At 51.5% G+C, this 13,286-nt stretch overlaps 1 protein-coding gene across 7 annotated transcripts in view; it reads right to left on the bottom strand.

Moving 5' to 3' along the window:
* Window positions 1–12,004, bottom strand: part of DLG3 (discs large MAGUK scaffold protein 3) — a gene marked incomplete at its 5' end in the record, with an annotated part of 49,222 nt that extends 37,218 nt beyond the window's left edge. For 3 of the 7 annotated variants that reach the window (XM_080911031.1, XM_080911033.1, XM_080911035.1), the window contains 10 exons: window positions 3,607–3,709; window positions 4,189–4,345; window positions 5,830–5,989; window positions 6,637–6,781; window positions 7,084–7,220; window positions 7,524–7,693; window positions 7,864–7,988; window positions 8,390–8,440; window positions 8,693–8,746; window positions 11,648–12,004. In XM_080911031.1, coding sequence (XP_080767157.1) covers window positions 3,607–3,709; window positions 4,189–4,345; window positions 5,830–5,989; window positions 6,637–6,781; window positions 7,084–7,220; window positions 7,524–7,693; window positions 7,864–7,988; window positions 8,390–8,440; window positions 8,693–8,746; window positions 11,648–12,004 — 1,459 coding nt within the window. Of the gene's footprint in view, window positions 1–3,606; window positions 3,710–4,188; window positions 4,346–5,114; window positions 5,249–5,829; window positions 5,990–6,636; window positions 6,782–7,083; window positions 7,221–7,523; window positions 7,694–7,863; window positions 7,989–8,389; window positions 8,441–8,692; window positions 8,747–11,647 lie in introns of those variants that run through there. The other 4 variants (XM_080911032.1, XM_080911034.1, XM_080911036.1 and 1 more) reach the window with 2 other exon arrangements.
* Between the last annotated feature and the right edge of the window lie 1,282 nt (window positions 12,005–13,286).

Here is a 13,286-nt window from a genome sequence, read left to right as displayed (position 1 = left end):
AAATGCCAAGCACATCTTACCTTGCTGCTGCAGTTCCAGAGGCCAGTGAGAAATAATACCCATTTTAAAATAGTTTGAAAGAAAGCCTCTGCTTCGCGCCAGCTGTTTAAATGTTCTATTTTAATGAGACGTTTAACTAACAGGTAGGATTTGGGTATCCACACCAGGTTGGAGCAATCAGAACGGAAACTATTAACTATCTTTCACGGTGCTATCTCATCATTTAACACTTCTATTTAACATCTCCAAACTTCATGGTGAAAACACAACATAAAGCTCAAACAGAAAGACCCGGTTCCTATACCTCATTAATCCACACTAAGCAAGCCACATATACCAAAAAAAAAAAAAAAAAAGTCTTGTTAGGAGCATTTCTAAGTTGCCACGCAGCCCCCTGCATGTTCAAGGGAGATACACTAGGAAGCAGCTACCTTAAGCCTATCACCTTCCCAGTGCCTGTCCCTCTCTATGTATTCCAAGGAGATGAAGGATCATGAAATTGTTCTAAATTTATCTGTGGCAACACAGGCACAACTCTGTGTCACTGAACTATAGACCTACATGTGGGAAGTGAAAGCTATTATGACTTATATCTCATTTTAAACATTTTAGAAGGCAGGGGGAAAAAAGTTCTTATCCTGACTGTTCTAATTAGTCAAAGCTATTTTTAAGCTCTCATGCTAAATATGATGTAGTCAAAGGGTGCACTGCAATGGTGCCTCTGCAGTCTCCTTCCATCCCCTGCTTTCTCTCACCCCCTCCCTAGTCCCCTATCTGTTATTCCTCCAGTCCCTTTCTGGTTATTCTTCCACTCTGAACTAGTCTTAGGTCTTGGTTGTTATAACCACTGTATGTGCCCCCTGGTGGACCTCAAAATTAAATGCTTTTTTGATCCTCAGCAACTTTCTCTGTGTGGCCTCAGGCCAGTTGAGTTCTAGCTCTCCTGGGGTTGTTCCAGTCTGCACAGCAGGGATGCAGAGTGTGATCTGACCCCTCCCGTGCTCACATTCTATGTGAAAAGCCAAATAATGAACAGTTGCTTAGCCAACAACACGAAAAGTCTCTACCACTTTTGCCAACAGATGGACATATTTGGATTATTCAACCTTGCAAACAGGCACCATGATGCAATCTTCCAAAGAGCCATATTTAATATATTTTTTAAATTATCAACATGTAATCCTTACTCTTAAAAAAAGGGTTTAAGAAAAGTATGGGTTCAATGCAAAAAAGTTTGATGGCCTATCTAGACCGGCACCTAAAGGTCCACTTTCAAATGAAGAGAAATGCTTATTAGAGCTCTGTTGGATTGAGCAAACCAAAGGAAAAATAAGACTGGGGAGGTACTGCTTAGCTGTGCTTCTCTAATTCCTGAAAGGAAGGCCTTGAGCAGCAAGTGGTAGAAAGAACTGACCCAAGACAGCATCTCAGTCTACATCATAAACTCTCAAAACCACACTGAGAGCAGCAGACAGGGCAGGAATGACTTTAGCCACTCACAGCTTTTTATGCAGACCAGTTGCATTCCCCAAACCCAAGTCATAGAAATATTTAGTCACCAGTTTCCAGCATACTGCCACCAGGCAAATTCACAGTATTGGTTCCATGTGTCCAGCATCAGAGAGAAAAACCATTTTCTCTTACACACACACACACATGCAAACACAGCAGTGGGGGCAGGCAAGCAGGCAATTCGAAGCCATTTCCTCTACAGAATCTACTCTTAAATTGAGGGCAAAAATGATAAATATTAGTTGCTGGGAAAAATCCAATAGCGAACCCTCTCTTCAGAAGCAAACATCATAAGCCTGATTCACATAAAACAATATCCCTAAGGAGCATTCCCTGTCAGGAAGCCGAACGGCAAACATGGAGAGAAATAATTCCAAGTGTCCATTTGCATCTCTCTTTCCAATTATCGTAGACCAATGAGCTCCCCTAATAGTTAACCTGCCTGCACTCCTGTCTCCCATCAAGCCTGCTAGAAAGGGTGACAGAGCCCTTTCTCTTATGGCTCGGAGGGCACAGAACTAGCGTGGGGGGAGGGGCGGGAAGGACAAAGGTGGTTACTTTTGAGTCTTCTGAGCTTTGTCACAGGGATCCTAGCTTCTCTCGTTCTTCTTGCACAACTAGAGCACCTGCCAGCACCAGGTTCCTCCTCCACAGGGGTTTCAGGCCTGCAGGGCCTGAGTGTCCAAGGAACCCAGGCACTGCAGCCCTAAGGGGACAAAGGCCAGGATTGCAAGAGGGAGGAGAGATGAAAGATGTCTGGTTCTCAAGAATGAAACCTTGAGAACACTGGGGACACGAGAATCCTAAACTACGTGGGGAGTTCCTAGGGTTAGAGGGAGAAAGGAGCATGGGGAAAAAGGAACATTTAGAAAATTCCTCCGAGGGATTGAGGGCAGCTGGGGACGCTGCAGGAAGGAGGCTGTGGGCTGTACTGAGGCTTTAGGACGAAAAGGGGCAACAGTTGATGGGTGAGAGGTGATGGCCCAGAGGTGAAAGCCAGACAAGGTTCGGTGGGCGAAGAGCCCCTCGCAGTGCAGTTGAAGAAGCCAAAGTGGCGGGGAAGGGGCGTCGGGGTGCGCAGCGCAGGCTTTCGGAGGAGAGGGCAGAGATGGGTTGCAATGTTGGAAAAGAAGCTGAGAACAGAACAGTAGAGAGACTTGGGGGGACTGCGAGGAGGTCTGGCCCCCGTCCATCCCACCTCACCTGGCGCCCAGTCGGAGTCCAGGTCTAGTGTCGAGAAAGCGCCGGCTCCGGCCGGTCCCTCTGTCCCGCGCAAGAGACCACGGACACAAAGCGGGGCGCGCGGGAGGAGGGGAGAAGGGGGGAGGGGAGGGGATAGAGGAGGAGACGCCAGAGGCGCAAGGGGAGGAGGGGCGCCCGTCGCCCTCCGCCTGGGTCAGGGGGCGGGGCGTGCGGCAGGAGGCCGCGCTCGGAGCACCAATGGTTGTCCAGCTGGCTGGCAGGCTGGGACGCGCCTTCCTACAATTCACCTCCTCACCTGGGCCTCCGCTGGCCCGGGCCAATCAAACACCTTTGTTTCATAACCGGCTCCGCCCACCCGCCCCTGAGGAGGGCCTACTAGCTGAGAATACAAAGGTCTCCATATGGGTGTGATTCTCTTCCTGAATCCCCCATCCCAAGGGCTTAGTATCACCTAATTTGATGAAGGGCAATAAGTGGCACCTCCAAAATCTCTTAGGAGGTCTGATTTCTTATTCTCTGAGGTTCATCTAACCGATTTACTCTTTCCCAGGGCACGCAATTCCCAATGACCACTTTTGAGCCCTCATACTCCCTCTTTTTTTTTCCATTTGCCCTAAAAATCTCTTGGTGGTGTTTCTCATGGGCTGCTGCCCGCTACAGGCTTCCTGAGGTACTGCATTCCTCATCTGTAGGATCTCAGCACTCTTGATTGATGCTCCCAAACCACCACTGCTACCACACTGTCTAGAGGTTAAAGGAAATCCGAGGTGACTGCACTAGAATACCACGGACTGGTCAAATGGCTTTGTTCCCTACTTCCCTACGGTGGGATAAGCCAATGCTAAGTATAAGTTGAGATTCATCATCTCTGCACACCTTCCCTTCTCTTACCTTCAGGTCTATACTGGGCCACAATGGTGACTGATTGGCCAGCCCGTTTCAGAGCAGCTGCTGCCTGCTCATGGGTAGCATTCCTCAAGTTGACTCCATTTACCTGTTCAAAGAGAGGAGCTGTGAGCTACCTCAAAGTCGAGAGAAAGAGAGACAGAGAGAGAGAGAGACAGAGAGGGAGGGGAGGGAGGGGAGGGAGGGAGGGAGAGAGAGCCCTTATAACTGTTATAAAGAGGATGTACAACCTATCTCTCAACCCATTTGGATTGGTTTTCCACAAATTCCATCCTGTCCCCACAAAATAGGCCTAAAGGATACAATACCTCTGGTGTAATAACTATTTTTGTGGAAGTCAAATGCCAATTAAAATTAAGATCTAGAGATATTCATTTCTTCCTCAAGCATAAGTCTAGTCTTGTTGCCCTTTTCTAATTAAATATATTTATAAAACAATTTACATTTTCTTCAGTTCTTAGCCCTTCCCTCATTCATCCCAAGAAGCACTTCTTGGTGGACACAAGAACTCTCCATCTCCCTTTACACCTGGCACAGACCCATCCTCCCACCTCGACTTCGTCTCACCGTTAAGATCCGATCTCCCCTTCGCAACTCCCCACTTAGGTCTGCTGGGCCTCCTGCCAGGATAAAGGAAACAAAAATGCCTTCTCCATCCTCCCCTCCTACAATGTTGAAGCCTAGGCCTGTAGAACCTTTGTGCAGGATGATCTTGCGGGGCTCTCTGGAGAGAAAGGAAAAAAATATGACAAGAGGTCAGGACAAAGGATGACAGGAACTGTTGATTCATTCACAAGATTCATACTTGCACACTTGCTATAGGAAGTAAAGACTTGGGCTTCTATATGTGATGGATGCCCTGTGCTTCCCTTTGTCTCTTGAAACCTGCTTGGCTGCTCTTTTATGCCAGGTGCCAAGTTTCAGTTCCGTGTCCCTCCTTCCTAAAGTCAATTTCCCAATGGGTATTCCTCAGCACTCTCTTAAAAGTCCTCCAGAACTCTAGAACCCAAACTTCACAGTTCACTTGCTCCATTTCTTCCCCGAGACTTCTGTTCTAGTAAGCTCTGTGAACGGCCCCGGAGTGAAAGAGAAACGTGTACAGGGCAGTGGAGTCACCCTAGGGTGATCTCCCTGACCATCCAAAAGATACTTTCATTACACCCACTGCTGGGAAGTTTTGAAGTTCCACCACTGACCAATGAAATAGATGAGGAAATCCCAGGTCCCAAAGTGGGTCAAGCTGAGGAGGGAAGATTATTTATATATATAATCTAACTAAAACTAGTCATATCCAAGGACTTCTGAATGGTCACAGTGCCACCAGGTGAGCAGAATTATCTGCACATAGGTATCCATACAACTCGCCCGACTCCCCAGAACGCTGTCCCATCCGGCCATCTTCATTCGTTACAAGCATCTTTCCTAAGAGGAAGCCCAGGTCTCAAGTGAAACTCTTTCTTGCAGTTTCCAGTCTTGGGTTCGGTGCTCCCTACCTGGCATCCCCTCCAGGCCGCAGGGAGCGGAGCGGCCAGGCCCACCTCTGCGAAGCCCTCCTCCAGGCTGAAGCCGAGGCTGAGCCCAAACCCAGGGCCAAGCTTGAGCCTGAGAACTTGCGAGCCCTCTCCATGGCTCCTCTGGTTCTCCCCGGGTCAGTCTAGCTTTCTGTCTCCACCGCAGCTGGCCTAGCAGCCACCTAGGCCCCACCCTGCAAACCTGTCCCCCAGCAACCCCGGCCGGCCTGACCAGTTCAACGGCCCCGGCCCGCCGCCACCAGCACAGGGCGGAACCCTGCCTCCCGCGGTCCCGAGCTGGCCTGGCGGCCTTCCTGGCTCCCGCCAACCCCCTCAGCTCAAAGGCCTTCTTCAGCGACACTATGGATGGCTGCCGAAGAAAGGATTGCTACGGTCGCGGGGCAGCAAACTCCCCGTTGCCCCCACTTCCTCAGCCCCCTAGAAGCTTCACCCCTCCCCGGATCTGCATTTTCCGATCTGGGCCACTCGCTTAGCACTCCCCCTGACGGCAGTAGTCGTTCCTGCAGCCACCCCTGTTTCCTCTAAAGTCTGAAGGCCTCCCAGAGAAGGGCCCCAGAACTTACTGCTGGGAATGGTGAGGACCTTGCCCCCTTTACCATACTTCAGGAAGACCTGTCACCGGCCAGAAAACTTATTCTCACCCCCTCTAGGTTGAACGAACAGGGGAGTGTCTTACCTGGTAAAGTCTTCCTCAGCCAGCATGTGTCTGGGAATGGGAGAGTAGCGAGTAGGGGGCACCTGAGGAGGAGCAGGGTAGGTGACCTTGCTCTCCACTGCCCCAAGATAACCAAGGCTGGAATTATGGCTTATGTGATTGTCAGCCAAGGCAGTGAAAGCTGAGGTAGAAAGAGAGAGAAAAGAGTCCAGAGATGTCCCACTATGGAATTTTCCCCAACCCTCTCCAAGAATTTTTCCTCACATCCTACCTCAGGTACAAAAACAACCAAGAAATGCTGATTCCCTAGACCATGCTCTCTGCCTTACCTACTGCCCACCCTCACCCCCAGGGTTCCTCCTCCTCTGTCCCTTTCTAAACCCAGAGTTATTCCTGAGAGTCTTAGAAAGAGCTGAAGTCAAGGCAGTCTACCAAGAAAGGCATGACTGAGGTGTGACTAATAATCCTTACATCTCTGTAGCCTAATAACATTTCAAGGGCTTTCTCATCCATGATCTTATTTGATCTTTACACCAGCCCTATGTGTACACACACACACACACATACACACATACACACACACATACACACACACATACACACACACACACACACACACACACACACACACACACACATCATTAGCTTCTTTGGGCTAAAGAGGAAACTGAATTTGTGAAAAGAGCTTGCCCAAGGGCACCCAACTCGAAAGCACAAGGCTTGGACCTGAACTCAGTTATAACAATAGCATCTTCCTAGTTCTTTCTGAACAAAGGGCACAGATACTGTCTCCGCTGAAACCAGGACCAAAGACCAATGAGTACGTACTGCTGGCATAGTCAGGAGGAGCATACATGTCGTTGAGGTGGAGGCTGCCTGGCTTGGCCACCTTGAGATAGACCATGTCTGATGTGTTCTTGAGTGAGGCCACAGCTTCCTCATGCCTCACATCCTGCAGATTGGTGTTGTTCACCTAGAAGAGGAGACACCCTAGGGTGGGTCTTAGAAGGGAAAACCTCTCCAGGGTACTCCAAAAATGTTCTTTCAGTATACTTTCAGATCCAACTAGGGTAGGATCAAGGGGCTATAAGAGTGACTGGCCCCACTATGGAAAAAACTAGGGCCTCATTACTTGAGTAAACACAACTCAGGTGATATTCTTGAAATGTGCCAAAATGCCTTATCCTCTACTAAGGTTTGGATGGAGTGAGAGGGAGCACCAGAGCTGTTCCTCCCTACTCTGCTGTTTGGGCATCCCCTTGAAGGCTATCTCACCGCAAGCAGCCGGTCCCCAATCTGTAGGCGTCCATCCTTCTGAGCAGCTCCTCCTTCAATGATCTTGGTGATATAGATGCTGTTGTCTCCTGGGATGTGCTGGTTGCCAATGCCCCCAGCAATGCTGAAACCCAGGCCTAGATAGCAGCCAGCAGGAAGTGGGAGAGAGCCACAAGGAGAAGTTAGCATTTTTCCATTCATTTCAAAGCCAATTCCCTCCCCGTCCCCTCCAAAAGCTTCTTTCCCACCAGTCAAACACCGGTCTATCATCCCAAGGTCAGTAAGGATTGAAACTTAAGGTCAAGAAAGAAGGCTATGATCTGGGCCTGGAGTAATAATCATGCTAGGAGAAAAGCCACTCCCTTCTATTCACCTATGGGGCAGCCATGAACTTAAAGGCTTGGGGTGTTGCTAGAGCATAGGAACCAAGAGGGCCGCACCTTTTGGCCCTTTGAGCAGGTTGACCTCCATGATAGTCTCAGGTGGAGGCTGTCGCCTCCGCACCACCAACCGCACCACAGGGCCTGCCTCCTTCAGTGCCTCCACGGCCCGGCTGTGCACCACCTCGGACACGTCCACCTCATTCACCCGTAGCACACAGTCATTTACCCTGTGGGGAAAGCCCAAGAGGCATGACACTGTGTGGCCGCCCCTCTGTCTCCTGTATCCTCCCTCTCCTCATCTCTCCCTTCCTCCTTTCCCTCTCCTTCTCCTTCTCAGATATAATGGAAGGGTCATCCTGTCCCTTCCACCCACAGCCCTGCTTCCAGGCCATCTCACCCCAGCCTCCCATCCATGGCAGCTGCTCCACCAGGAATGATCTTGGTAATAAAGATGCCAGGGTCATCAGGGACATGAGGGTTGTCGATGCCACCTGCGATACTGAAGCCCAGGCCAGAGTTGCCCTGAGAAGGGGGTGGAAGGGCACAGTCATTTCATTCTGAGAGCACAAAGGAGGGTTCTTGGCTCTCCATCTCCCTCCATATCCCAGAGTAGGTTCTCCAGGTCCCATGGTAAGGGTGGGACACATTCCTCAGAAACCTAGCAGTTTCTCAGTCTATGTTGACCATTTTGGTGGGGAAACTTCAGCAAACCAACCCCCACCCCAAGTTTCCAGGCCTCAGTCAACATGATCAATATTTGTGAGTTGGTTGATAGCTGCAGTGATGTAGTTTCTGAGGGCCCTGTTTCCTCATACTCTCAATACGGGCTCCCCAGTGAGTCTTGAAATGCTGCTCAGGGCCCTCCCCTCTCATGGATGTAACCTTGGCTTCCCATTTCCCAATCTCTCAACTGGAAAACTTACCCGCTCCAGTACTATCTCCTCATATTTGAACATGCCATCACTGCCATTCACCTACAAGACACAAGCACTTCCTTCAGTGTCTCCTGCCCTCCCAGGTATCTGCACTCTAGTCAGTTTGCTTCGTTCCCCACTCCCACAAAGATCCCAAGTACACCACAAGGCATCTCTAGACCACGGACGGGGACAGGCTGACCCCAAGCAAGCATACCCCTCCCCTTGTGTCCAACCATATCAGTCCAAAACCAGCTGCTTGTTTAACCCAGATCAATTGTCTGAGACTGAGCCAATCAGTGGTCCACTCACCGATAGGCTGGGCTCCAGGGCCTCAGGGTTCACTAGGAGGGGTGCAGGGCTGGCCTAAGGGGGATGCAGAGATGGAGCATGGTGGGCAAACTGTACCACACCCAACATCCACAGGAAGCCCGGTGAGGGAACCTCTCAGTTTCTGAACAACAGCTCCTCCTGACATTGGGATCATAGACTCCCACAATGTCAGATATGGAAAGACAACAGACACCACTTTCACATGACAGTTGGGGACACTAAAGGCCAGAGTGGTTGTGGAGTGTGCCTAATGGCACACTGGGAGTTAGGATATAGAACTTGCATCTCCAGGTACTCTGGGTTATAGGAAGCTTCAAGGCCAGTGGTAATTTGGCTGATCATTCCTTCCCCATGTTATTTTCATCCGAGTTATTCTCTGAAAGCCCTATTTTTATACTTCTTTCAAAGGTTCCAGAAATCCAAGTTCTCAAATGGACAGGAACAAAAGTCCTAATCCATTTTTTTTCAAAGCAACTTTTGATTTGAACCCTTTTTGTGTTCCAAAGAAAGGGTCAGGGTGGGATTTGGCCAGTAGTTTGAGGACAAATTAGGGTAGGACAGGACTGGGATAAACAAAATTCCCCATGTCAGAGAACCTGAGGACCCATAGACAGTAGAAGCAGAATTTGTGATCTTTAGCATACTGTAACCAGGGGAAGACAGGCCAGTGAGTGGTTAAAAAAGCACAGGTTGTTTTCAGCAACAAATAGACATTGCCTTCCAGACAGGACATACTTGTGGCAATTGTTCAAGTGGAAATCTGATTCTGCACAGACTAGTACACCTGCTCCCTCGTTCCCATAATCATCTTCAAGACTGAAGGAACCCCCTTGACTCTCTCACCAGGTGTCCCAGCACTGGTCCAAATTTCTCTGGCTGTGTTATACCTTTCTTAAGTTTCGGCCCCAGGAGAGAGCAGCTGGAAACCCGGGGTGAGGGCTCTTCTGATATATTCTGCTCTGCCTCCCCCTTCCCACCTCCATCCTCTGCAGCACTGGCTTCAAGAGTGCTGACTAGCCATGCCTCCCCTATCTCCTCCTTCATGTTCTGTAGTCTTAAGGAGTCAGTGGGTAGGACTCCAGCTGCAGCCTCACTCTGGTCCCAGGAGGGAAAAAAAAAATCACTGGTTCTTCCGAGACCCCCAAACCAACACAGCCAACTGAAGTGAAATACAACCAGTACAGAGCATTCAGCTCTTTCGTGTGCCTAGGGTACCATGTGTGCACCACATGTGACAAGCCATGCCTCAAGCCTAGTTCATGTGGTACCTGGAGGTTTCAGGTCCCAGTAGTCCGCCCTCTAGCTCTGGTCCCACTTCCACTCGGGGACCTTACCTCTAGGGTCAGGAGCCATCCAAAGATCAGTCTGGGTAAAGACAGGGTACCCAACGGGCCCAGCCCTGGAATTGGCACCTATTTCCCACTGGGCAGGCCAAGCATGAGCATGTGTTTGTAAGGGAGGGGCAGATAAGAGGGGACTCACTGGAGAGGGCAAGAAACCAAGGCTAGGGACATAGGAAGAGGTATAGACAGACAGACAGACAGAACGGAGGATTCCTATCTCCAAGAAGCCCCTTCTTTTGCTTCTAGGTAAAAGCACATCCTATTCTCTGAAGAGGACAGGGGTGGCCAGAATGGTCACCAGCTTGGTGCAGTCAGCACCTGCCATAGAGAGCGAAGCCTTTCCTCCTGTCTTTCTACCCTGGGGGCTGCAGAACTGAAGAACGAGACAGGCCCTCCGCCATGCGTGCCAGAGACCTGGCTCTGCTGGCCCAGCCTCCATTTTGCTGCTTCTCCCACAGACGCTCCTTCCATTTTCTAAGCTGGCAGTTCAGGCTGGGAGTGGAAGCCGGAGTTGTGCCCAGCACCCAGGGGCTCCCAAGCTGTGCCAAATCAGAGCTGGGGAGCTAAGCTCTCTCACATCTGTGGGTACCTATAAGGGCCATGTCCCACTCAGGGCAGACCCTACATTAGGGAAGCCACCCTTCGACAGGTTCCAGGCAATATGCCTGCTTTGGAGCAAGAAGGCTTGTTTAACACCCCCTGCCCTCCCCCCCCCCCAGCACACACACTTCAGAACAGCTTAGACAAAAGAGTCTGTCCTTCTCAGCAGCCTCTCAGCCTTGCTTGGGACGTGTCTCACCCCCCCACACACACCCTTTGCCTGTCGAGCGCTTCTCATCAGGAACAACACACACACACACACACACACACACACACACACACACACGTGTACACTCTTGCAGCCACATGCTTACACACATATACATGGAGACACCCTCAGACAAATACAGCTATCCCTGCAGCCTCATCCACAGAGACACCTCCACATTCAGAGAGACATGCTCACATATCCATGTGCACGTTCACACACAAAGGGACTGGGATGGAGAGGGACTCATGGTATGGAGACATGAAGCTCAGCCATCTGGACACATGGGCTCTGCTACATACATTCACACAAGCTCCATTGCTTTCTTCCACACACCCCAACATACATACAAACACATATGTCCCCCCCACGCAGAGCACCATGCCCCCTCCTCCCCTCCTATGGAGACACACACCACATACAACCCCCGCAGAACCTCCCGCCCCCTGCCAGACACATAGACACTGCCACCCCCCCCCGCCCCGCACTGAGACAAACCCAAATCCCCCACACTAGAAAATGTGCCCCTCCGCCATACCATCACCCCCTCATACAAACAGCTCCTCCCAATCTCCTTCAAATGGAGACCCCCCTAAGCAGACACACATAGAAGAAGCATGTATTTCCAACAGTCTCTCTTTGGTCACCTGCAGTGCTAAGGCTCAGATCCATAGACTTGGAGCCCCAGCAACCTCTATTGCTCCCCAGACTTCCTAGACCCCAATTCCTAGTCCTTTGGGTAGTCCCATCAGCCTCCCCTCCTGCTCATCTGCCGGTCCTTACCTGCTCATACCAGTCCCGATTGGTACAGGTGCATTCAGGCCACCAGCCGGGGCCACTGCCGTTGAGTTTCGGGGTGCTCTTGCCGGGAACTGGCTTAGGGGGCACTGGCCCCACATCTCGGCCTGTGGGGATGAGCTTGGCCTTGGTGCGAGGGGTGGGGGTAGCCCCTGCCTGTGAAGGCAGGGTCTGCGAGCTGTAGCCTCCATAACTGGAGCTGGCCCCGTTGCCCCCACTTGGCCCATAGGGGTCCGGCACCTGCCAGTCCCCATAGCCAGGAGGCTCAAGACGCCGCAGGGCGGCCAGGCGGGTCACCTCATAGCACTCGGGGCACTTACAGCAGTGCTGGTGCTTGTGCATGGCACTGCCCCCCGCGGGTCGGACCCCCCAACCCACGCCAGTTTCCACGCCGCCGCCGCCGCCGCCGCCGCCGGGCTCTCTAGCACACTCGCACTGCTCAGACCAAGAAGGGGGGGGCACCCGTGGGGGTGCCCGGGCGGAGCGGGGCCTGGGGCCGGGCGGGCGTCCCGGGGCCTCTGCCCCCACGCTGCCCCGCACCCATGGCTCCCCTTCCAGCACTGGCGGCTCCGTGTCGCCCGTTGTGGCTTCTGGGCCAAGGCCCAGCGGCAAAGAAGAATCAGGCGCCCGGGCAAAGGCTAGGTGCGGCGAGAACCTCTTCTGCTCGGGTCCCCAGGATGGATCTGAGTGGAGTCAAGAGCATCTCTCCCTGGCTCCCTTCTCAATTGATTCCAGCCAATCAGAATGCAGAGTCAGACAGCGGCAGCGGCAGCAGCAGGAATGCTAAACAGCGGCTCCTTAAAGGAACAGAAGCAGAGGCGCCCCCGGGCTCAGGCACATCTCCCTTATTCTCTGGGGTTACTGGCGACCCTATTCTAGGTGACTGAGATTTGAGCCATTAGAGAACTGAAGAGTACGATGCTGCGATCTTGTGTCCCCATATTGCCAATTTCAGGCTGTCCTCTGCCCACTCCACCCCGCCCCACTTGCAAGAGGGAGTTGCAGTGAGATGCTCAATGGGTCCCTAAGCTTGCTCTAAGCTAGGGCCACCAGAAGTAAAGGCAGCAACAGAACTGACCGAAGGGGCATCTGGGCAGGGTGCAAGACGTGCTGCCTCCTGCAGGGGACCAAGGAAAAGGGCAGCATCCAGATCTGTCAGAGGATCCTGATCGGGACCATTGTTCTCACATTCCCTAGGCCCTTGCTGAATTGACTATCTTTCACAGTCGACCTTTCTTACATCACCAGTGAGAGACTTAACCTCAGGACCGGTAAAGAGAGAAAACTACTCAGGCCTGCCTCCGACACTTCTGCCTTCACTCCACGGTTATGTGAGAGAAAAGAGATTTGAAACGTTAAGAAGAAAGGGAGTTCGGGTACAAGGAAGTGGTAAGGAAAGATCTGAAGTGAGAGAAGCCAATTCTGTGGGTCTGGTAAAGCACCCAGGAATGCCTATTGAAGGAAATCTGCTTAGCTTCTCCTGGCTCTCGCTGTTGGAAGGCAGAGAAAGAATAATCATAAGACACTCTTTTGTTTGTTTGTTTGTTTGTCTGAGACAGAGTGACCATCCTGCCTCAAAGACTCGATTGGTGGTATTACAGGTGTCACCTGGCCTAGCTTCTTG

This window comes from Micromys minutus (assembly GCF_963924665.1).
Source record: "Micromys minutus genome assembly, chromosome: X".
NCBI classification, from domain to species: domain Eukaryota; kingdom Metazoa; phylum Chordata; class Mammalia; order Rodentia; family Muridae; genus Micromys; species Micromys minutus.
Note: the sequence above shows the minus strand (reverse complement) of the source record. Positions and strands in the feature narration are given on the sequence as shown.